At 36.6% G+C, this 25,613-nt stretch overlaps 1 protein-coding gene across 1 annotated transcript in view; it reads left to right on the top strand.

Annotated features, from left to right (window-relative positions):
- The first annotated feature begins 591 nt into the window (after positions 1 to 591).
- The window catches only part of kcnh5b (potassium voltage-gated channel, subfamily H (eag-related), member 5b), a 43,950-nt gene continuing 18,928 nt past the window's right edge, over positions 592 to 25,613 (top strand). Inside the window, exons 1-9 of the mRNA XM_077236443.1 lie at positions 592 to 891; positions 2,068 to 2,191; positions 3,352 to 3,458; positions 6,599 to 6,727; positions 10,055 to 10,173; positions 12,193 to 12,585; positions 18,586 to 19,015; positions 24,876 to 25,075; positions 25,166 to 25,418. Of these exons, the coding sequence (XP_077092558.1) occupies positions 819 to 891; positions 2,068 to 2,191; positions 3,352 to 3,458; positions 6,599 to 6,727; positions 10,055 to 10,173; positions 12,193 to 12,585; positions 18,586 to 19,015; positions 24,876 to 25,075; positions 25,166 to 25,418 (1,828 nt within the window). The 5' untranslated portion in view covers positions 592 to 818. The remainder of the gene's footprint in view (positions 892 to 2,067; positions 2,192 to 3,351; positions 3,459 to 6,598; positions 6,728 to 10,054; positions 10,174 to 12,192; positions 12,586 to 18,585; positions 19,016 to 24,875; positions 25,076 to 25,165; positions 25,419 to 25,613) is intronic.

Genomic DNA, 25,613 nt, shown 5'->3' on the forward strand with positions numbered 1-25,613 from the left:
GTAAAAATATGTTGTCATAACTTAATTTTTTAGGATATGAATTATACAAGTTAATCAGAATTTACCACAATAAATGCAATAGAATGTGATGGTAAAGGTGGTCATGATTAGTATGTTGTTGCAGGATGATGTTTTCTCTTCTTTTCATCAGTCTTTTTAGTTAATTGTGTGGCTGTTTTAGATCATGTTTGACTTTCTCCATACGCGTTTAAAGTGGTATTCTCAGTAGAATTCAAATGGGTCGCCCATTTTGTCATCAGTGTCGCAATAGGAACGACTTTCCTTGCTCAAATCTGATCACACTTTTGGAGCGCGCTGGTGAAAGCGCCTACGGTGATTCGCGCGCCACTCATGCAAAAATAGTCAATTGGGTTCAGTCTTATATTGCGCAGTTCGAACGGTAACTTGATGCTTATAAAAGCTCTGAACGCACGACGTATATAATCAGTCAATTATAGTAGCCTACGAGAGGTATTATACTATAACGTGGATAGTATTTGGGGCTGTAGTATAAAGCTTAAGAGATTTGACGATGCTTTGTTTTTCCTCTGCAGTGGAGTTGTTGGGCACGCGCTCGGCGTTGGAGTTGGAGATCCCCAGCTTCTGCCTTTGCGCTTCTGTGTAGCTGCGCATGCGTGGGGAGCTCCCCGTGCCCACAGACTTGTCGCCTTGAGCCCAGAGCGCGCGCGGGTGGCACACAGAAGCTCCCGGCCAGCCAGCGCGCAACGTTACCATGAGCCTCCCCGCTCCGCCGGCAGAGACTCCACGCGCAGAGAGTGCCCACCTGACGAGAGAAGCGCGAGAGCCACAGACGCACGATGCCCGGGGGAAAGAGAGGGCTGGTGGCACCGCAAAACACTTTCCTGGAGAATATCGTCAGACGCTCGAGTGGTGAGTAGCACGCTTGTGGTTTCTGGAATGCATTAAGTCACTTATCGTTACAGACAGTGCCCATGTTACTCTGCGTTTACATACCGAGTAACCAGTAAATCATACTAAAACAGGTAGCCTAATTAATTTGAAGCTGCTTTTGTGGAGTTATTCGTAATTTGATATTTAAATATGACATTTAACATGTGAATCATGGACGCTGTAATGCTAATGTAATGTTTATACTTTAACTTCGTATTTTTTTTCTCTTTTGGTGGTTTCTCTGAGCTGGGCAGTAGGGCCTACATTGTGAATTTTTTTAAATGCATAAATGTTATAGAGCCGTTTTAGAAGATATTGGTATTCATGTATTAACATATCTTACATCTGAAAAAACAGTTTTCAAATGTAGGCTACTTTATGTAAATAAAACGTTAATTCCTTACCGCGCTGCAGAATTTAAATATTTACAAACAGCATTTATTTATGTTTATTTTATTTATTTATTTATTTATTTATTTATTCAAATGTTTTTCTTATTCTGAGTTAGGTGATTTTTAATTCTTTTAGAAAAAAAAGCATTGCACAGTATTGTCAACATCTTTAGAGAAATATAGGCTATTTTCTAGTAGACAATATTACGTTAAGCAGCCGCAATTCACTAATACATTGTGTTGTACTATACCAATACTTAATTTAATATAATTACGCATTTCTCCTTCAGTTTGCTTTATTTCTCCTTCAGTTGATTAAAAATAAACTCACTTTACAGTAATTTCAGTCCACGTCTCTGCGCCACAGGCTCATCAGGACACGCATGAAGTCTAGTACTCCTGATTGTTTTGAGAGAACTGTTGCGTTTATGACCACTAGAGGGGGCAACATCTCTAGTTCCGGTCACAGTACTGCGATTTGTGTCTGGTTTGCCCTCTCCATTACAAACAAATCGAATCTGAAAATTATAGTGTATATAAGACATGATAGTTTAAGTGAGGAAAATTTTTTAGAAAAACTCTAATAAAAGATTTTAAAACATCCCAATCACATTATGTGGTCAGAAAGGCAGCATTTTGTAGTTGTTTTGTTTTATGTCTACTATTACACCAGATGTTACAGTAAGATAAGTGACAGTATGCGTGTCAGGTCACTAATTCCTGCTCTCTCTTTTATACTTTATCATCTTCTCTGAACATTCAGAGACAAGTTTCTTGCTGGGGAACGCTCAGATTGTGGACTGGCCTGTAGTTTACAGTAATGACGGCTTCTGCAAGCTGTCTGGATATCACAGAGCAGAGGTCATGCAGAAAAGCAGCACATGCAGGTGAGGATGTACACGTGACCATAGAAATCTGTAGATGTTACACAGTTCATGCTGTATTGAAGATCTCTGGTGTTGCAGTACATTTAAGGGGCCTGTATAACAATTTAAGACTGAAGCTTAAAATGATTTGTTGTGCATCCACGTGCCCATTGTAACAAAACCAAGAAATAATAATGTCATAATCTCGGGGTTGTGTATCACTTTGCCTCTGCCTAAATTGTAGTATTATACAGTAAATGTATATATGTGTATATTTATATATGAATCAACATGTTATGAATTTGGAATTTAAGTAGATGGAAGTATCTTTTTGGCTCAGACATGATATTGCATTGTAGTGGCATACTGTGGTAAAAAAAACAAAAAAACAACTAATTTCAGTAAGTGGCTTGAGACACAGATATACTGCCTTCCGCTTAGAGCATATTTTTCTGCCATGCTCACAAGACAATCTTTTTATTTTATTTTTATTAAGCTTTTATCTGTGACTGCAAGCGAAACAAACAGGTTAAGATGCCATAATTGGTCCCACTTTGCTTAAAGGGTGAGGTGCACATACATTTCAGAAAATCTCTGTAATCTCTTAAAGTAACACTATGTAGTTTTTCAACCTTCATAATATATTTCCAAGACCCTTGTGATGGTACATCGACTTACAATAGATTAAATGACACGTCTGCCATAGCCTGACAGTGTCTGTATCGCTTTTACTGGCACTATGTAACTTCGGGTTTCGGGTAGTAACCGGAGCACAAAAATAACTACAAAATTCGACTGCTTTACGGCATACATAGTTTTTCTTCGTTTGTGATGTCTTTCATAAAATCATGCATCATACTCTACCTTGTCTGTGGCCATTGTTGATTCCAAAGCCGGTGCTGGATAAACAGCGAGCGTGCGCGTGCGACAGTAGGCTGCGGTAGGCTAAATTATTTACGACAGCGGTAATGGACAATTCCGCTTCCAACCTGTAGGGCGACCGCAGAGGAAAAGTTCCTTGGTGTTGCTTTAATCCTTGTTAGCATATATGACCATGAGCCACTCATGTGGGAAAATCTGAATCCTGAACATCATCTGAGAATTTTACTTCCATGAATCTTTAGACTAGGAGTTATGTAGATTCTAATGAATTTAGGGATGTGAATAATCTCTCTCTGTAGTTTTATGTATGGGGAGCTGACAGACAAGAAGACCATAGAAAAGGTGAAACAGGCCTTTGATAACTATGAGTCCCACTGCGTTGAAGTGCTGCTGTACAGAAAGAACAGTAAGTACGACTTCAAACAAACATATACAGATATGTTTATGTAGATACTAAGATCTTTAAAGTTTCTTATGTCTAATAGAGGTATTGTAAACAGTGAAAAAATCACATTGACTAAAAGAGCTTTATTTCAGTTTTAAACACTTCCATGTACACTACTGGTCAAGTTTGGAATAATTATAGTTTTTTATTGTTTGTTTTTATAAATAAATATATGTATTTATTTAGATGTTTTTGTCTTTAGTCTCTTGTGCTCACCAAGGCTGCATTTATTTTATCAAAATACAGTAAAAATATTAATACTGTAAAATATTAGTACGTTTTAAAATAACTGCTTTTAATGTAATATATTTTAAAATGTAAATTATTTTTAGAAATTAGAAATCATTCTAATATGCTAATTTGGTTCTCAACAATTAGTAACTGTTTTTGCTGCTTAAAATCTTGTGGAAACTGATACTTTTTGAGGATTCTTTGATGCATACAATCATAAAAATCTTTTGCAATAGAAATCTTTCTGTCACTTTTGATACATTTAATGCGTTCTTGTTGAGTATTAATTCTTTTTTTACATTTACATTTATTCATTTAGCAGACGCTTTTATCAAAAGCGACTTACAAATGAGAACAATAGAAGCAGTTAAACTAACAGTAGGACAACAATACGTAAGTGCTATAACCCCTCTCAGTTTAACTTTAGTGCAGTTTTTTTTTTTTTTTTTAAATAGAATAGAATAGAAGAGAAAGTGTTAGTATTACTGAATCAAGTGCTGCCGAAAAAGATACTTCTTCAGCAGTTTCTTGAAAGGGGCTACTGACTCAGAAGCTCTGGTTGAGTTAGGCAGATCATTCCACCAACAGGGAACAGTCATGGTAAAGGTCCGAGAAAGAGGTTTTGTGCCTCTTTGAGATGGTACCACAAGACGACATTCGCTAACAGAGCGCAAGTTTCTGGATTGCACATAAGTCTGAAGTGATGAGTTTAGGTAAGAGGGAGCAGTGCCATGGGTTGTTCTGTAGGCAAACGTCAATGCCTTGAATTTGATGCGAGCGGCAACTGGCAACCAGTGCAATTTTGTGAGGAGAGGAGTGACGTGTGCTCTCTTTGGCTCATTAAAGACTACTCTGGCTGCAGCATTCTGGATCAATTGTAGAGGTTTGACAGAGCAAGCTGGAAGACCAGCCAGGAGAGCATTACAATAGTCCAGTCTGGATAAAACAAGTGCTTGGACAAGGAGTTGTGTAGCATGCTTTGTAAGGAAGGGCCTGATCCTCCTAATGTTGTGCAAGGCAAATCTGCAGGACCGGGCAGTTCTAGCAATGTGGTCTGTGAATTTCAACTGATCATCAATTACAACCCCAAGGTTCCTAGCTGACCTTGGAGTTATGGATGACGAGCCTAGCTGAATGGTGAAGTTGTGATGAAGTGTTGGGTTGGCTGGGACCACAAGTAGCTCTGTCTTCGCAAGGTTTAGTTGAAGGTGGTGGTCCTTCATCCAGCCAGAAATGTCTGTCAGGCAGGCTGAGATACGAGCAGCTACCGTCAGATCGCCAGGCTGGAATGAGAGGTAGAGTTGTGTGTCGGTGGTCCTTCATCCAGCCAGAAATGTCTGTCAGGCAGGCTGAGATACGAGCAGCTACCGTCAGATCGCCAGGCTGGAATGAGAGGTAGAGTTGTGTGTCATCAGCGTAGCAATGATAGGAAAAGCCATGTTTCTGAATCACAGATCCTAGTGATGTCATGTAGATTGAGAAGAGGAGTGGTCCAAGCACTGAGCCCTGGGGCACCCCAGTAGCTAGATGTTGGGTCTTAGATGCCAAACCTCTCCACGACACCCTAAAGGACCTACCTGAGAGGTAAGACTCGAACCATTGGAGTGCAGTTCCCGAGATGCCCTTCATCTTTAGGATTGACAGGATGATCTGGTGGTTAACTGTGTCAAAAGCAGCAGACAGATCCAGCAGGATGAGGACTGAGGATTTGGAAGCTGCTCTTGCCAGTCTCACAGCTTCAATTACTGAGAGCAGGGCAGTCTCAGTTGAGTGTCCGCTCTTGAAACCAGACTGATTGTTGTCCAAGAGGTTTTTCTGTGTAAGAAAGGAGGAGATCTGGTTGAAAACAACACGTTCAAGTGTTTTCGCGACAAATGGAAGAAGAGATACCGGTCTGTAACTTGTTAGATGTGCTGGATTTAGATTGGGTTTCTTAAGCAGTGGGGTTACTCGAGCCTGCTTAAAAGCTGTGGGAAAGGTACCAGTGTGAAGAGAGGTGTTTATGATGTGCGTGAGTGTGGGTACAACTGAGGAAGAAATGGCTTGCAGTAGATTAGTGGGGATAGGATCAAGCGGACAGGTAGTAGGGCGATTGGAAAGGAGGAGTTTAGAGACTTCCGCCTCTGAAAGTAGAGAGAAGGAGGGTAGAATGTGTGCGTTTGTTGGTAAAATTTGTGTGTCAGTTTGTGGATTGGTAAATTGGCCGCTGATGGTGGTTGTTTTTTCTATGAAGAATGTGGCAAAATCGTCAGCTGTAAGGGTTGATGAAGGAAGAGGAGGAGGAGGAGGGTTAAGAAGAGAGGAGAAGGTTTTGAAAAGCATGCGAGAGTCAGAAGAATTGAAAATTTTGTTGTGATAGTAAGCCATCACATTATTGGTATTATTGGTATTATCACACATGGGATTATCTTAAATACCATAAAATTTTGAATGGTTGTGTATAACAGTTTCCACACAAATCAAAACTGTTTTCAACATTAATAATAATAACAACTGTTTCTTGAGCACTAAAATATCATATTGGAATGATTTCTAAAAGAAACTGAAGACTGCAGTAATGAGGCTGAAAATACAGATTTGACATTTTTCCTAAGAAAAAAACATTGGGTAAAAAATAATCCAGTGGAATCCAAGCCAAATTTAGCAAATGGTATAACATGGATATCATGTGCTTATGAATTCATTGTCATTTATTAAAACACAATATATACCATGGTATATACTATTACTTCTTTACTTAATAAATACAGGAGCATGTTTTCATCAACATTGGTTTGAAGGCTTAATATTAAAAGGCTCTGAAGGAATGATTTAATGGTTCTGTCAGAAATCCTGTGATGATGCTGACTTTGACCTCTGACCTTGTACAGGATCTCCGTTGTGGTTCTACATGCAGATTGCACCAATCCGAAATGAAAATGACAAAGTGGTTCTGTTCCTGTGTACATTTAAGGACATCACCGTCTTTAAACAGCCTATTGAAGACGAAAGCACCAGAGGTGAGTTTGATATATACACACATGTACTGTACAACACTTGTAACGTCAGTGATGCATTCAAAATATATACTTGTCTGAAAGACGCAGATGTGCCCGTAGTGCTTGTTAGACCCGAGTTTGTACTGACAGATTAACACTTCCTCTAATGTGCTTATGTCATATGAATAAATATTTCTTGATATAAGAATAAATATTATCTATGATTGGCAAGCATTGCTAGTTTTTTCATTTGGCACTCAATCTCAAGTGTTATTTTCCAGCTCGTGTGTGTGTGTGTGCATGTGCGTGTCTGCCCGGGGGGGCTTGTTTATTAAGTTTTATTATGTTATATCTGTTTCCAAAACTTCCAATAGTGTGTGTGGGTGATTTTCACAAAACCTGTCCAGCTTAATTTTCAGGGAATCATATTTTTCCTGTAGAAAATAGTGAAGCCTGTATTTTTTATGCCAATTATTCTTTACAAGAAGACAATTACTGTTACAGCGTTGAGAATCACTTTTTAGAATAAAGGGAAATTGTTACAGTAATGAGAATTACTGCTTAACATGAAAATAATGGTCCTTACTTTTCTTTATACTAAATGATTTTAGGGTGAAGTGTGACTTGAGCCTGTTTGCATCAGATTCACCAGTGTGTGTGAGATGAATGTTAATCATACAAGAATCAAAGAGAGCGAGAGAGAGAGAGATTTGAAACCGCTCCAGACAGTGTTTCAGCAGTTATATTTCATTGCAGTATCATAACAGGAGCGACAACAAACACTTCTTCCACTTTTACTCAATATAAAAAACTTTTCTGAGTCATATCTGAGCCACAGAGGACTTTTATGTTTTGGATGTATTCATGATATATATCATTCACATAAAGTCATCAAATAATCCTGAAAAAAAGTATCATGGTTTGGACTAAAAATAATAAGCAGCACAGCTGTTTTCAACTTAATAATAATAATATTACATGTTTTGTGAGTGTCAAATCAGCATATTAGAATAATTTTTGAAGGATCATGTGACACTGAAGACTGAAGTAATGATGCTGAATTTTCAGCTGTCATCACATGAATAAATTGAATTGTAGAATACATTATGCATTAGAATGAAAAGTGACAATATTACTGTATTAATTCAATTGAAATAACTTTCAAAAACATAAAAACTGACCCTTACTATATATATATATATATATATAAATAAAAAAGATAAAAAAAAGTAACCCAAGAGCAGGCGTGGTATATGTGATAAATAAATAGCTAAATACTGCACTTCATTATTTTGAGTTCAACGTACGTTTATTAATACAGGAGTAGAGAATATTTGGGTGGAGTTCGTTACCTCTAGGGGGGTCTGGGGGCATGCCCCCCCCAGGAAGAAAATTTTGTACATTTTAAAGATAAATTCATTAATCTGGTGCACTTTGAGTCACCCGAATCCGCTGTTAAAAATAATCCAACCGCCCAAACATATGATATTCTTTGATTTAGATCTGCATCTGATCATCATTACAATTTTTCAAATTCTCAATGTTAAGCATGATAATATGGTAAAATATCACACTGAAGTAGGCTGATTTAAACTTAACATCTATTGAAATTAAAAGTTATTCTTTGGCCAAAATTACATTTCCTTAATATCCTAAACAGAGGCTTTTTACTCCCTTCAAAGTTAAATTGTCAATGTTTCATTACATCACTGTTGGCAAACACTCTTATCAGAATAAATTTTTTACCTTTAAAATAGGGCATTTTTCCCTCTAATTTTATGTAGCCTATGCTCCATCTTTCTTTTAAAATATTCCTTAATTTGATCAATACATTAAATCAGAATAATAAGACAGTAGGCTGTTACCAATCAAATTAAATAATTTACATTGAAAAATTACAACTGTAGTAAATGCCCTGATATGTTTTCCTTGATTGATTTTCTCTAAAGAGAATTACGTTGTTGAAAACGAAAGTAAAAGAGTGACGCTCATTTCGTTTTACCATGATAAGAGTTCCGTGTCTTTATTAAAATCAACACATTATAATGATTTATCTGTCATCCATCCTCGATTAATTTGAATGTAGGCTAATTTTTTTAATTATTTGTCTCGCTCGACCCGCGCAGCACTATCGGCAAACTTAATGGCCACAGGCCGAGTTTTGTTGAGAGCCGGAGGCGGCTGCCTCGTTATTCCATGCAGGAAAACCCTGAAAGGAGTTCGCTAAAATATTGGTGGGGGCCTACCTAGCGTCCCCCCAAATCATTTTTTTGCTAGTAGCTACTTTTGTGTATTTAAATGTCTGAAACCTAAAATAAACATTATGTGGTTAAAAACACTGAATAGTTGTGATATATTGAGCGCATCTGTCTCTGGCTCAGCGCCAGCCAACGCGCGAAAGCACTTTTGAATTTAGCAGTTGATCAAGTGATGCACTGACTGTTCTAATCACACCGCTATGAATGTACGTGCGAAAGGGTTAACAAATATGCCTCGATTATTGAAGGAAAAAGTGCTTTATTTGTAATTTAAAATGATGGTGCTGATGATTTTTAGAGCCCCCACAGGTGTAGGATTTTACTGCTTTCATGGGAGCTCATACTCTCTCTATGGGAGCTCAGCTCCCACTGGCTCCCACGTAATTCGAACCATGCGTAACATGCAATAAACCAGTCAGAATCATCTCCCATTCATTCCCGTAAAAAAACAGTTGCGCTCACGCCATGGCAGATTCGCTATTTAAATGGCGGAATTTCAAAGCGGAAAAACTGAACACTTCTCTAGCGAGGAAACGGATCTGCTCGTGCACGAGGTTAAAGCACGCAAACAGACCATCTACGGGACAAGCCAGATTCCACCATATCTTTATGTACACTATAATAATCTTTTACATGGTAATCCTTTTATTTTTATTATTTGGCATGTGTTTGTGCTGCTGTTTGTGTAATGAGCAGAGTGTGCGCGTGTTGTGCACCCGCCTATATGCACATATTACGAATGCGCCCTTTAAATAAAAAAATACTGCGCCATTGACTTTAGATCAGGTTTCAGTTGGTAAATAGCGAAGTCTTTGTCAGTTGCCTCAAATTAGCAACGCGCCAACAATGCGCCTGAGCACACCTTGTTTTCAGACCAGCATGCCCATGGCTGCACAAATGGTTGCAAATGCATTTCCTATTTAAACAATGTGGTGCATGTCTTGAAAATGATAACTGCGTCAGGCTGAAACTAGCAAAAAACACTTATGCGCCTTGTGTATGATAGGGCCCTTAGTGTGTGTAACTGTATGAACACAATGCAAGTCTTTTCAGCAGTTGTGTAATGCTTTTCATTAAATATGTCTTGTAGGTTGGACCAAGTTTGCACGTTTGACTCGAGCGTTGACAAACAGCAAATGCACCATTCAGCAACTCACGCCCGTGAGCAGAACCGACGTCACTTCGCACAAACAGTCCAGACTCGCAGAGGTGAGCACCCTAAACCACACACACACACACACACACACACACACACACACACACACACACACACACACACACACAGAGGCAGCATTTGCTTACATCCTTGACTGCACAGTACAAGGTTATACAAAACTTGATTTCACGGAGGACAAACTTGTAATAGTATCACACACACACAGGATGATTCTGTAACGCAATCTCACGCATGTCTGTTGGACAGCAGAAGTCTACAGTTGCCTGCCAGAAGCTTCTATTAATAATTAACACTGATGAGGTGTGTGTGTCATAACCCCGGTTCGCTTTTCTCAAGTTTACGATTTACTGCTCTGTCACTGTTGTGTGATGGATTTAAAGAGGAGGGAAATGTGTTAATTTTGAGTGTCAGAAAGGAACAATCTTACTAGATATTGTTTGATGAGGGGGAACATTAAAAATTAGGATAGTTTTGCGAGGGTGGAAACTTTTACCATGGTTTAATGTCTCTGATCCTTGCTGAATGTGTGTTGTTGTAGTTTTTCCTAAGGCAGCATTACACTGGTTAAGGTTTGTTTGTATTCATTAACTCTTAAGTATTAAACTTCTGCAATTCATTCAGCCTGAATCTCTTAAAGGAATATTCTGGGTTCAGTATAAGTAAAACTCAATAATGTTGATTAACTCAAATTAATTTTTGACTTTTTCTTAAAACAAAATGGGTTACAGTGAGGTCAATCTGTAAATGTAAAAAAACAGTTTCAAAAGTAAAATTACATGTTAATATGATTTTAGAGCTAACTAAACTTTATCAAATTAAAATGCCTAAAACCTTAATCAACTGTAAAAATTATGAGTACACATTTACAGCTCAAATAATACATTAGTTTTAATACAATAATACAAGTTTAAGCAGAATATTTTTCTTCTTTTATATCCCAAAAATTGACCCCTTTCTCGTCCCTTTTGCAGTAAGTGCCTATATGTGACCTTGATATTTGCCCACTTGAAAATGTTAAATAAGGGACGAGTCAGTTTTGCCACAAATGTGCCATAAATGCTGTTGATTGAACCTTATTGTATTTAACCTTTGATTTGCATTGAATTCTTTATTACTTTTTTGTATATTTTTTCTTTCTTAAACTTAAGTTTAAAAGTCTCCTCATGACTTACACTGACAGAATTCTTAGCATTCAAATTGTGCCACCATTTTTGCATTTAAATTCTGATTGGTCTTCTTTTCTTGCATATTTTTATAATCAACAATTTAAGAATAGCGCCAATTGATATATGATTTGAAACAATCTTTCTCCCTCCGTCACCTTTTCTTTATTGTATCTTTGAGAGGAACTTCTGTTAAATCTTTGAGTAAACTTCATGTTCTTTTAATACAAAGATGCATAATATACAGAAAACAGTGTATTGTCAGAGCTAGAAATTAGTCAGAGCTAGAATTAATATTGAAACAAACACTTTCCTGAGGGCCCTCTTTATTTCATTTCATTTTCACTCTCTCGTATGTCCCTAAAGATAATCTGCTTATTAGGGATGTCAAAAATACAGTATAAAAATTATTTTTCAAAGTTGTAAATAAACATTTTTTTCTTGTAGAACATACTACAATGATCATTATTTTAGTATTTCTACTTCTAAACATTCACAATTAATTCAATGTGTTACTTGCAATGCTATGTTTCGTTGTAATTACTTGTGAACTTTACTAGCAATTTTTCCTTTCTACACAAAGGAGTGAAAATTCCTTCAAAGTAGAAAAATTTTTTCAAATGGTTTCAAATCCTACACCAATTTTCTTTCAGGGGCTGAAAGGAATTATAATAAAATATGTATAAATGATGTTCAATTATTGTAAAGCTATATATAAAAATAACTTGATCATACATTTTCCAATAATTCAATTTAAAAAAAGCGAAATGCCACTGGCTTCGGTTATAGGTTAGAGGTAACTTCTGCAATTTTGCCATTTTTCTTTTCCTCTTTGTCTCAGATCCTTCAATCCCTTTATCTTTTTTTTCTCATATTCATCTTTCTCAGGTGCTTCAACTGGGTTCTGACATCCTTCCGCAGTATAAACAGGAAGCCCCTAAGACCCCGCCTCACATCATCTTACACTACTGCACCTTTAAGACCACCTGGGACTGGGTCATCCTGATCTTGACCTTCTACACTGCCATCATGGTTCCTTATAACGTCTCCTTCAAGACCAAACAGAATAACGTCACCTGGCTGGTTCTGGACAGCGTTGTGGACGTCATCTTCCTCGTGGACATCGTGCTCAACTTCCATACCACGTTTGTCGGGCCTGGAGGGGAGGTGATCTCGGATCCGAAGCTGATCAGGATGAATTACCTGAAGACCTGGTTCGTCATAGACCTGCTGTCCTGTCTGCCCTATGACATCATCAATGCTTTTGAAAACGTGGATGAGGTGAGAAACCATATAACCGTCGCTTTGCTCCTGGTTAGGACTTGTTTGAAACTTTATTGTTATAAAATAAGCTGTGGTTGGCTTTTTCAAATAAAACTCAGCAGTGCTTCAAACACTTGTTTTTTTTTTAACCTGCCAACTCCTCAAAGATGAAAGATCGAACAATAATTCCCTATGTCAGGGCTTCTTACAGGTACTCTTCTGAGAATAGTGCTTTAGGGTTCTTGTTCAAATTCATTTAAACTTTTGAAGAGCTTGATTGTTTTGGGACAGAAAAACAAAAAATATTTTTCCTTCTGAGGAAATGTAGGAGTTTTGCCAGAAAGAAAACCTCAGGTAGTGGCACATAGACATACTTTTTATTGACGGCATAAAGTCTGGTCTGTTTTGCAGCTTATTTTGGCCAAACGCTATAATTTGCGTGGATTTAAGGTGTATGTGCTATTAAGCAATTTGACATTGTGACGTGACGTGTAGCCAAGTATGGTGTCCCATAGTCTGAATTTGTGCTCTGCATTTCACCCATCTAAGTACACACAAGCAACAGTGAGTGAGTTTTAAACACACACACCATGAACACACACCCGGAGAAGTGGGCAGCCACTTTTGATGTGGCGCCCGGAGAGCGATTGGAAGAGCTGCCTTGCTCGCTCTTCATTCACTGAGACTCGAACCCATGACCTTCGTGTTACTAACAACTCTCTAACCACTAGGCCACAACTGTCCCCATAAGGGTAACACTTTAGAATGGTTCATCATTAACTAACTATGCAGGAAGTAATGCAGGACAAATGAGTATTACTACATTAACACTTCAGCTACTAATAATAACTAAAATGGGAACAAGCTTAACTAATCATTAAATAATATCAAATTTAGGACTGAGATAGGTAATCAATAATTAATGAATGAGATTAGCCTCATTAAGAACTATATTAACTATGACAAATTATAAAAAATTACCAATTAATTACTAATCACAACATTAACGTGTGTCTGAGAGAATTGAGAAATTGTGTTTTTTACTCATTTGACCTGCAATACTTCCTGCATAGTTACCTGTTAATGATGGACCATTATTCTAAAGTGTTACTAAATTAAGTTCTGACAAATTAGTTTTTCCCCAGTAGCTCTCATTTGATCAACTCTGTACCCGGAAACCCTACTTCACTTCCACTGGCTAAAACAAAGAAGGTGTAGTATTTTTACAGTTCTTGTCAATTTTGTGAGCATTATGCCCAATGATGGGAGTTTTGGCAGTCTGTGGGTGTGCCTACATGTACCTTCTGAGAAGGTATTTACTAATACACAGTCTGTACATACTAATATAAAAGGGGTGTAACAATATATCGCAATACACAAATGCAACAATATGTATCGTGGATAGTGACAATATGTATTGTGTATAGTTCACCCAAAACGAAAACTGGTGTGAGAAAATATTTAAGTTTACAGAGTTTTAGTATGTACTGTAATAAGCGGCACTATGCAGGATTTCCGTTTTTGTCAAAGGTGACCCCTAGAGTCGCTGTAGAGTACTTGTATTTAACGTTACTGTCGTAAATCCCACTCACGCAGAGCGTCTGCACTCATGGCCTCTGCACTTTATAATAATAGAGTAGCCAACCACGTTAGGCTTACCTGAGTCTAAATGCCAGATGACACCAATAAAGCTACATCATGTACGTCGCATTATTTCGAAACAATGTCCGTTATGTTGTTGTTAGACAGGATTATTGCAATTTATCATTTTGCAAATTGCGCTCATTTACACTATTTACAACGTGTAGGCTTATTTATGTCCTGATAATTATGTGAGATATTGACAATGACAACTGTTCTCATGATAATCGCAGGAATCAACTTTTAACAGTGAAAGCCTGAGCAAGTGGGACTCTTGTCCGGTTCCTCGCGCTGTCAGATTCTTGTTACCTTTTTCTAGACTCTTCCGACCGTGCTTTCTTCGTTTTTTCCACCATTCTGAAAACGCAGGTCCGACGTTTACTCGTGTCTGACTCCTCGCTTGGTCAGTCTGCCGTTTCCTCTTTCTCTGTTCCTCCGACAATGCTTTTCTAGCTTTCTGCTTCTTATATGCCGGCTTAGCCATGGGATGATAGTTGTTCTTATAGCTAGCCGGGTCCTGGATGGGGGCATGTATGCGTGTATGTGTGACGGTCACCATTCAACCCATAGACTGTAAAAGATTCAACCCGAAAAGAGTCATATAACCATTCCAATAACTCCGAAGCTGTTCAGTTAAGCTAAAAAAACTGCATAGTGCCGCTTTAAACTACTATATATAATGTATAATAATACAATGGGGTAATATTTGTGGGTCCGGATAATGCCAAATGTCTTATGTTACCAGTAAAAACATTGTATTTAAATATATCTAGTCAGTGACAGAGTGTAAGCATATTCGTCAAAAATAATTCTGTATTTTCAGCTTCAGAATCATGAATATTTTAAATCGGGTGTTACTATTGCCCTGTGCATTGGGTTACCAGTCCAAGCCTATTCATTTCCACTCCAAATGTAATACCAAATTTAGCATTTTAATCAACTGCACATTTTTTTGTTAACATTTTACCATATGTCATGGAGTATCGCAATAATATTGTATAATGAGTTCAGTATCGTGACATCTCGTCTATCTCAACAGTTAATAATGCTGTCATGAAATTTGTTCATGATTGTTCACAGTGCATTAACTAATGTTAACACATACAACTTTTAATTTTAAAAATATATTAGTAAATGTTGAAATTAACATTATCTAAGACTAATGAATGCTGTAGGTGTATTGTTCATTGTTAGTTCAAGTTAACTTATTAACTAATGCTAACAAAAATTAAACCTTATTGTAAAGTGTTACTGTATTTTCTTGTTTCATGCATTCATCTAACAATATTTAGTGAGGTTAGTGCTTAAAACGAGACAAAAAAGTAAAATAAAATTCTCTAACCATTTTTAAAAAATAAAATAAAAGAATGCATGCTGGAATTATCTTCTATTATGCACAATACATAAATGTTCATGGCCCTTAAAAGTTGGTGTGTGCTCTTACCAGCCCACAACCCACTGTATACATAATGCAAGTTTAATGTACAAGTTTTACATAATATCAAAATATTATATTATAATGTGGACCCTATAATCTACTGTTCCTGCGGAGTTCTCTGCACTGAGAAAGTACAGCGGTAGCATTTGAAATGTCCTGACCCAGTTAAACTAGCCCAGTTAGACTAGCCCAGAAGCGTCTACTGTATATTATATATCAAGCACACAGAATGTAATTCTGTACACTTTAGAGTGTTTTATTTTTCTTCAAGTCCACTTAATCAAGGTTTCTTGTGCCAAAAACATAATTAACACAATTTTCATAATTAACCTTATGCACCTAGTCCACTGCAGTGAATACATCTTTAAAACCATTTTAACCATCAAGGGTGTAATAATCACCATGGGTGATTGATTATATTGACCCATTCCCATAATTCTGTATGACTGCCCTGTTTATTTGTCATTGCATTTTTCATTTATGTCAACAAATTCAATATGGCTTAAGAAAGTAGTGATGCATGAAGTAGCTGAGCTGGAATATCATTTATTTTTCATCATATAAGGGGTTTTCTCAGCGATGCCATAAAAGAACCATTTTTGGTTCCACAAATATATTAAAAAAAACTTTTGTCTCAGTGGAAAGGTTCCATGAAGGTTAAAGGTGTTCATGGAACCGTTGATTCCAATAAAGAACCTTTATTTTAAGATTGTGATGTGTATCTGAATGAGGGTTTAAAATCCCTTGCAGTTGCAGTGTGCATCTCGACTAGTTCAGGTCCACTCTTCACCATTTGCCTTGATAACAGAACTCGATTCTGTGTCTGAATTGTACACAGCATTGTGTGTTTTCTCTGATAAATAGCTCTGATAAACACCTCAAAGAAAATACACAGTTATTCCAGGTCAAGCTTTCAGTAAAATCTTATAGCGCAACATCTCCATGTTATCTTTCATGTGGATTTCTTATCACATGAAAGAGAATTTAAGATTTAAGATTTTGCTGTAAGCATTATGTAATGCTCTGTTATTCTCATGAAGTTTATTCTCAGGCAGGCCAGCATCAGAGAAATAAATATGAGCAGCACACATGACTTCAGGCTTCAGTATCTTCGTTATTCATATCCATTTATGTGAAATCTTCATTTTTTCTGATAACAAATGTTTATAGTTTCAGTGTTACTTTGCTGGTATTTGTCATTCCCTGTAATTAAAGGTTTTCTTTCTTTCATGAATCTTAATTTTTTTTTTTTTACAGTTGACTTTTTAAATAGGATTGGGGTTTCATAACAGCTTTGTTGTAAGCTACAGTATATCTTTACATATTTTGGTTTAGCTTTACAGTTTCGGTCTGAGTATAACAAGCTGCATTGTTGGTCATGTCTGCACACAGAGTTACTTGAATCTTTTACTGCATGTCTGTAATTGAATTTGCACTTTAAAAGAAGGGATATGCTTCAGATGGTCACACCAGGCCAGGCTGAACTGCAATGTTTTTACGCAGGAATAAAGTGCTGCCTGACATCAAATTTTTATCAAAAAAAGTCCTTTTAATGTTGGACGTGAAAACAGAGCGTTCTACTTGCAAAGTGATTCTGATGTCCAACCACTTTCGCACCTTTTTCTGTCGTCTTGGCTCAGCTCATCTGCTCCAAATTTAGAACAAATTGTTTGCAGAATTATATTTTGTGCAATTTTGACTGTAAAGAGTCTGTTCAGTGAACTGAAAAATTTGAAAAGCACTCGTTGTTTCAGAATGTAGCGTCCAATTAACAATACTTTGTGCCAAAGTGTAAAATAACTCAGTGGTCTGTTTAAGAGGCTTTGTAATGAATGACAATAAAGGAATGATTTAACCAGATTGAACTTCAAATAGATTATCCGTTTGTGTGCTGCGTGTCATTGGAGTGTAGATGATTGTTTAATTATGGGTTCATAAAGAGGAACTGTATATAAAAAGACATCAGCAGATTTATATATATATATATATATATATGTATGTGTGTATATATATATATATATATGTGTGTGTGTATATATGTACACATACAGGTAGTGTGCAAAAGTCTTAGGCACGTTAGTATTTAAGCCAGTTATTTATATAAATTGCTGTAGTGTGTCAGTAGGAAATATCCATTTAAATTTCCTTTAGTCATTAATTATTATAATCCAGTGAGATTTTTGTATGCACAAGGAGTCTGGCAACAGCTGGTATGCTCCACACGGAGATCTGATACTTCTGATAGGTTTCCTCAAGCGTCTTGGAGACGTTGCCGCAGTTCTTTTGTATTTAGTCTCTTCATGTTTCTTCGTGTAATCCCAGATGGACTCGATGATGGTGAAATCAGATCTCCGTGTGGAGCAGGCCGGCTGTTGTCAGACTCCTTGTGCATACAAAAATCACACTAGATAACAATTCATGTAAAACATTAATTTGTATATTTTGTATATTTTTCAACCCAATATTAAAGCAGTTCTAGTTGTACAAATCTGAAGAGAAACATTTTCAATGTAGCATTTACATATGACAAATATGCAGTAAAATATATGTTAAATACAGTACCAATACCAAAAATAGTGTATTATATTAAATTATATTATAGTATGTGATGTTATGTTATGTTAAACAGTTTATTTTGAAAGTCCACTTTAGACATTCTACTAACTATAAGTAACTGTGCAACTACATATCAATCAGTCATTAGAGTATTAGTAGACGGTCTGCTTAATACAGTGGTGCAGCTATAAGTAGGCTACTGACTATAAGAAGACTTTGCTAGTATGTCAACTTTTTCTACTAACCGTAACATAACAGTCTACTAATACTCTGAGAGTTAGTTGACATGGTGGCAAAGTTAGTAGAATGTCTAAAGTGGACTATTGAAATAAAGTGTAACTATATTATATTATAAACTATCTTTATTTTCTCTTTTTTTCCAGGGCATCAGCAGCTTGTTCAGTTCTCTGAAGGTTGTTCGACTGCTTCGATTGGGTCGTGTTGCGCGTAAACTGGACCACTATCTGGAGTATGGCGCAGCTGTGCTAGTTTTACTGGTCTGTGTGTTTGGACTGGTGGCCCACTGGCTTGCCTGCATATGGTACAGCATTGGAGATTATGAGGTCATTGACGAACAAACCAACACTATTAAGACTGACAGCTGGCTCTACCAATTAGCCATCAACATTGGATCCCCGTACCGGTACAATGCCAGTGGGACTGGCCAATGGGAGGGCGGTCCTGGGAAAGACTCTCTGTATATAACATCACTGTATTTCACAATGACAAGCCTGACCACCATTGGCTTTGGAAACATTGCGCCAGCTACAGACGGAGAGAAGATCTTCTCTGTGGCCATGATGATGGTCGGATGTGAGTGATTTTCTTCTTTAACGTCTTTTTTTCACAACAAAATGAGCAGGTGAGATAGATTGTCATTTTCACCTGATAAATCAGATCACCCGAAGTAAATAATAATATTAGGTTAAACGGGGTCTCTTTTCTTTTCTTGCTTCTTTTCTCTTTTTTGTTTATTCTCTCCTCTGTCAGAGTTAGTCTGACTAATCTCGTCTGGCCCCCTATCTTCCAGACAGCAGTGCTTTGCTTCTAGTGCATCTCCTTCAGAAATAACTCAGAGACAGTAATAGAGAGAGATGGGTGGAGAGAAGGACATATAACTGGCCAGAATGAAGGAACGAGGCCAGTCGTTGTTAATGTCCTTCTCCAGATCTGTGTGTGCAGTAGTCACTCTGAAGACTATGCAGATATGCAGTAATAATTATCAGCATGTGTGAGTGCTGGACCGCACAAACACACATATAGAAACCCTGCTCACTGACCCCGCATGCACTGACTCTTGGGGGCATCATGCAACTATGTTTCCGTAGGCTTTTTCAATTTACAGTTTTTCTTTAGCGTGCAAGAAAACCTAAAACACACACACTCGTAATCACCCAACACGAAGCGGGTGGTTGCCTCCGCGGAGTGCATTTGAGTCGCACTCACTACATATACGCAAGAGGTAATCCATGGCTAGCTGTGCATTAAAAGATTTGAATGCCATCCGTGAACATTCAAATCGCTTAATGCACAGCTAGACATTGATTATCCTGCTTACACCATGGTCATTCGCCAGCATTGACGTCTTAAAGATGTTATTGGGGTTTAAAATTAGACAAAGAGATAAAGTAGTGCGTAAGATTACATTTATTTGAATTAATTAATTAAAGCATTTATTCGAATTAATTATTGAGAGATACTGAGAGAGAAATGCGTGTGTGAATTACCTGCATCTGTTCAGCATTTCTCTCTATTAACAATGAAGCTGTGAGTTTAATTGTTTCAAAATAGCGATGTAACCCTCTAGTTTCTAAGAAATATAATGCAGTGATTCAGTAGCGAAGCTATTTTAATGTTGCTGGGCAGCGTTGATGCGTTTTTGTGCTCTTGAATGTTTCTGTGTCGCAGCGCGATCACAGATCTCTGTGTGTGAGTGACGTGTGTGTGCGGTTCAACGAAAACAGCGTGTAAATATAGAGCGGTGATTAAACTGACTTGGAACTACCTGTGCATTAAACTTTTTTATTGCACACCTTCCAGCCAATCAAAATTGAGTATTTAGAAATTTAGTATTTTTTAAAGGAGTTTTATTCAGCAAGTATTAAATTGATCAAAAGTAATATAAACCTTTTACAATTTATACACAATGTCTATTTCAATTAAATGCTGTTTTTTTGGACTTTCTTATTATCAAAAAATCCTGAAAATAATGTGTCATGGTTTCCACAAAATATTAAGCACAACTGTTTTTAATAAGTTATTCTTGAGCACCAAATCATCATATTAGAATGATTTCTGAAGGATCCTGTGACTGAAGACTGGAGTAATGATGCTGAAAATTCAGCTTTGTCAACAAAGCAATACATTACATTTTAAAATATAGAAAACAAAATAATCTTGTTTTACTGAATTTTTGATCAAATAAATCCAGCCTTGGTGAGCAAAAGAGACTTCTTTAAAACTTTTCTTTAAAAGACTTCTTCATTATATTATATTATATTATATTATATTATATTATATTATATTATATTATATTATATTATATTATATTATATTATATTATATTATAAGATGTGTAGAAATATGATTACTTGGGCTTACAATGCCTTTTTGCCTCCCATCTCTGCTCCACCCGTCGTCTTCGTTTCCTCTGCCTTTTTGTAAAATATCGCCCTCAGATATGTGAGTCATACAGTATTTTCTTGCTCTTGACCTAGACAGCGGTTTCCCTGACCTGTAATATTCTCTAACTACATCACTTAGGTGGAGCAGTCATATTAAAAGCTCATTACACTAATGGGTCATTGTGAATCTTTGAGAGGCTGGCCGAATGAGCTTGTTGATGCCGGTTTGGTTTCTGGCGCATGAAATGTAGGAACAGCACGATACAACTTTCAGTGTGACGTGCTTATGGCAAATACAAGCAAAGACTTGATGTCAGAATAATGTTAGAACAAGAGATTTCTCCCGTAATTACGTTATTGACGCCATAGTAAGGCCATGTTAGGCCAGAAATCAGTATGTTTTGGGCTTAAGGCATTTTAAAAGGGCTCTGTTGATCTACTCATGATGATGTAAGGTCTTCAGAACACTTTGGTTTAATCAAGGGGAGATGATAACACACGCCCAATAAAAACAACAGCTCACAATTAATGGAGAGAATAATTGTAGTTAGCTGTTTTGATCTTTGATAAGGCTCGTACACGCCCCAGAGCCCCATTCTCTCTTTCTCCGTCTGCAATTATCCGAACACATTGTTCTCATCTCCAGATCCTTCAGTCAAGATATTTTCTCTTTTGTTTTCATGTTTCGCTGAAGATCCTAATCTCATGTCTTACTTTTGCTTTCTTCCTGTCTTGCCCACATCTCTGTCTGTCTCTGTGGTAGTGAGGTTCTTTAAGTCCTCATTATGTGTGTTAGTTTGTACAGGCTCCCCTGAGACTCTCCCTAATGCACCATCAGGGCCATTTGCTCTACAACTTTCTTTATTTCTGCCCCAAAGTTACACCTGGATAAAAAGTTTAAAATCTCACTGGGTGATGTGTGGGGTGGAATATGGTTTTATTGTGCACAAAAATGTTAGATAAATCCCTCATGACATGATTAGGTTTTAATTAGGGCTGTGCAACGATTAATCTCATCCAAAATAAAAGTTTGTTTACATAATATATGTGCGTGTTGTGGTAGATTTTTTCCTAAACCTAACTACGTCCTATAATATTTATACTCTAGCGCGTCTACAGTTGACGTCGGCCGAGTCTAACTCTATACTCTAGCGCGTCTACGGATCGATGGCGGCTGAGTCTAAGCGCGTCTACACATCAACGTCGAATAACCCTAACTTGCTGCGTAGCTATAATAACCGACAGACTTCAGACAATGCCTTCGAACATGCTTTAATTGCGGCCGGAGGATCTCAGACAAATTCCACTGAGAATCCCACCAGTAAACATGAATACAACAGTTTTTTTTTAGAATAGGGGTATGGCAAAATGACATAATAATTTCCCCACAATTTGATTGGTTCTTCATAGACAAGCCCTCTTGTTACTAGGTAACCAAAGGTTTCAAGTTTAGACATCTGTCTAGTTTTATTTCCGATATTTGTTATTTTTACACTCACACAACATTTTGTTCAAATGTTAGGATGACTAAAAGGGGAAGTCAGGTAAGATTTTGTCATAATATTAGACCCAAAGGGGAAGTCAGGTAAAAATTGATCATAAGGTTAGATAATCTAAAGGTCAGATTTTTAGAGTCAGAAACATGATTAGTTCTAAAAGACAGTTTGCTATCTTATCTATTAAAAATCCATCACAGTGTACTTTGTACACATGCATGTATATTTTTAAGATTTTTTAAAATTTATATATAAAATATTTATATGTGTATATATATAATATAAATTATATATAAATGTATATATACAGTATATACATGCAAATATTTCTTAAATGTATACATGCATGTGTGTGTTTTTATATATACAATTACAAAATTATACACAGTACACATGCATATATTATGTACACAAACTTTTATTTTGGATACGATTAATCGTTGCACAGCCCTATTTGGAAAGTTTTTATTTATGCCAAGCAGATTTTGATGATCACCAATTCTCAGTCCTCATCTCTGACTGATGCTGAAGTCTCTGTGAGGAACTGTCACATCCAGTTAGGGTTGGAAAATATAACAAATATTCATGATATCTTGCAGGCGAGTTAAGCTGATGATTTTAATGCACATTATATTGGCCATTAAAGACTTGTAATACTTTTTTCAGAGAATGTTAAGATATGCTTCAATAGCATCTCTAATTTCAAAATTCAGTAGAAAAAATGGCATTAGAGTTGTTAAGTTCAGTTCTGTGAGTCAGTTCAAACATTTTGTTTCGCCTAACTGATTCATATCAATTGATTCAATGATCCTCTGCATGGAAGTTCACCTTTAATAATGTTAAAAACCACCTCACTCACAGATCATTTCTGTTTCTCAAACCATATTAGATTATAGACATTATATTACATTATTATATTAGATTATATATTATTATATTATTATATTAGATTATATTACATTATTATACATATTAGATTTTAGATTCAGATATGGCCAAAGAGTCTTTCTTTCTTTCTTTCTTTCTTTCTCTTTCTTTCTTTCTTTCTTTCTTTCTAAATGACTCTCTGATGAGTTTTGTGTATTTATGAGGTTGTGTGTGAGGTTTCTTTGACTATAATTACTTTCTTTCAGTACAGGTGAGTCAGATGGCTGATATCCATAACTGATTCCGAAAAATACAAAGAGAAGAAATCTTCTTCCTAACTCACTCTCTTCAATCTTCTGACTCCCTCTTGTTTTCCCTGTTTCTCTCGATCTGTTTTCTCCACCTCTAACTTGGTCATTTCATTTGGCTTTTCACCATCCATTTTTATCTTACCACATTCCATCCATTTCACTTTCTTTTCTGTTCCCGCTCTTCTCTTATTGGTTGTGAGTGGAAGTATTTGGAAAGCTATTTTAGGAAAGGTTGCCATAGAGATGAGGATCGGAGATACTGTGGTAACACATGAGAAAGGCAATAAAAACAGGAGCAGAAGTTTACATTGTGTACATACAGAGAAATATTCAACTTCAGTCTATTGTTTGTCTTTCAGTTCTACTATAAGAGAGGTCCCATTGTAAAATTGAACATTTCATATTTATTAAAAAATAAATAAAAATAAAATAAAAAACAATTAAATGTTCATAATGAAAAGAAAATGTTTTTGCAAATGACATCCAGTGCCTTACATTATTACAAGCTTTTTGGGTAAATATGGGTTTAAAATACATTATTTGTCCAGTGGGTGTCATTTAGAAATGAATTCTTATTAAAAGTGTCATTTGCATTGTAAAACTGCAAACTAAAAAACATAACATATAATTTTCTAGAGGTTAGGAGACAAAATGTTAATTGCTGCAGTCTATTTAAAATGTTTAATTCATCCGTATGATTTTTCTTTTTAATCGGTTTGAATGAATAATTTAATGACTCACTAATAAATACTTCACTTGTTTCTTTAATGGATGAATCACTATTTCTGAACGAATCTTTTAAATGAACGATTCAATGACAAAAAACATTTTTAACAGTCACCAAATCATTTGAGGAATGAGATTTGTGGGTGTTTGAATCAAGATCATGTTTTTTTTTTTACGATTAATTGTGCAGTTCTAGCTTGAAACAATTACTGTGTATTTCAATGAATGCAAAATATACGCTATGCCACACATATCAAAATCTATTGTCACATTTGAACAATTTATTTATCTAATTTCATTCATTCATTCATTCAGAATTTACCCAAAAATGTAATATCTGTCAAATGATAATTCTGTCATCATTTACTCACCCTCATGTTGTGCCAAACCTGTATGCATTTCTTTCTTCTTAGGAAGACAAAAGAAAATATTAAATAAACTTTTTGTACTTTTTGTTAAATGTATTTGTACATTTAACAATTTATTTAAATGTTTAAAAAATAAATCCTTCGATCAATTTATATTTAATTTTAGGTACTTAAGTCTGCCACACATTTAAGACATTTAATTGCCACAGTGTTCATTTTTTTCTCATTTCAAATCTGTCTGACCAATATCTATTTTATTCTTCTCTCCTCATGTCCTATAGCTCTCCTTTACGCCACCATCTTCGGTAATGTGACAACCATTTTCCAGCAGATGTATGCAAACACCAACCGTTACCACGAAATGCTGAATAACGTGCGGGATTTCCTCAAGCTCTACCAGGTGCCCAAAGGCCTCAGTGAGAGAGTGATGGACTACATCGTCTCCACGTGGTCCATGTCCAAAGGCATCGACACAGAGAAGGTGAGACTGAAACAGATGGGATGGTTGCATGATTGAAGTTTTTTAGATTATTCTTGGAAAATTCTACATTGGAAATGCATCTGTGCACAGGTGCTCTCCATCTGCCCTAAGGACATGCGGGCTGATATCTGCGTGCACCTGAACAGGAATGTGTTCAACGAGCACCCTGCCTTCCGATTAGCCAGTGACGGATGTTTGCGCTCATTGGCTGTTGAGTTCCAAATGATACACTCCGCCCCCGGTGACCTCATCTTCCATGCGGGTGAAAGCGTGGACCTCCTCTGCTTTGTGGTGTCAGGATCACTGGAGGTCATCCAGGATGACGAGGTCATCGCTATACTGGGTTCGTTTGGTAACTGTTTTTAAAAGCACTGATTTACGCCGGGTTCACACTGTACGATTTTGGCCACGATTTGGCCGTCTGAGACCAATTTTTGTGAATCCTAAAAGATTCCTCTAATTCCGGAAGTCTTTGATCGCTAGTTTGACATGTTCACCAACTGCTGATTAATGACTATGTTATCAAATTTTCAAAGAC

This window comes from Siphateles boraxobius, unplaced genomic scaffold (assembly GCF_051911475.1).
Source record: "Siphateles boraxobius isolate OS27281-9 unplaced genomic scaffold, OSU_SipBor_1 20, whole genome shotgun sequence".
NCBI classification, from domain to species: Eukaryota; Metazoa; Chordata; class Actinopteri; order Cypriniformes; family Leuciscidae; genus Siphateles; species Siphateles boraxobius.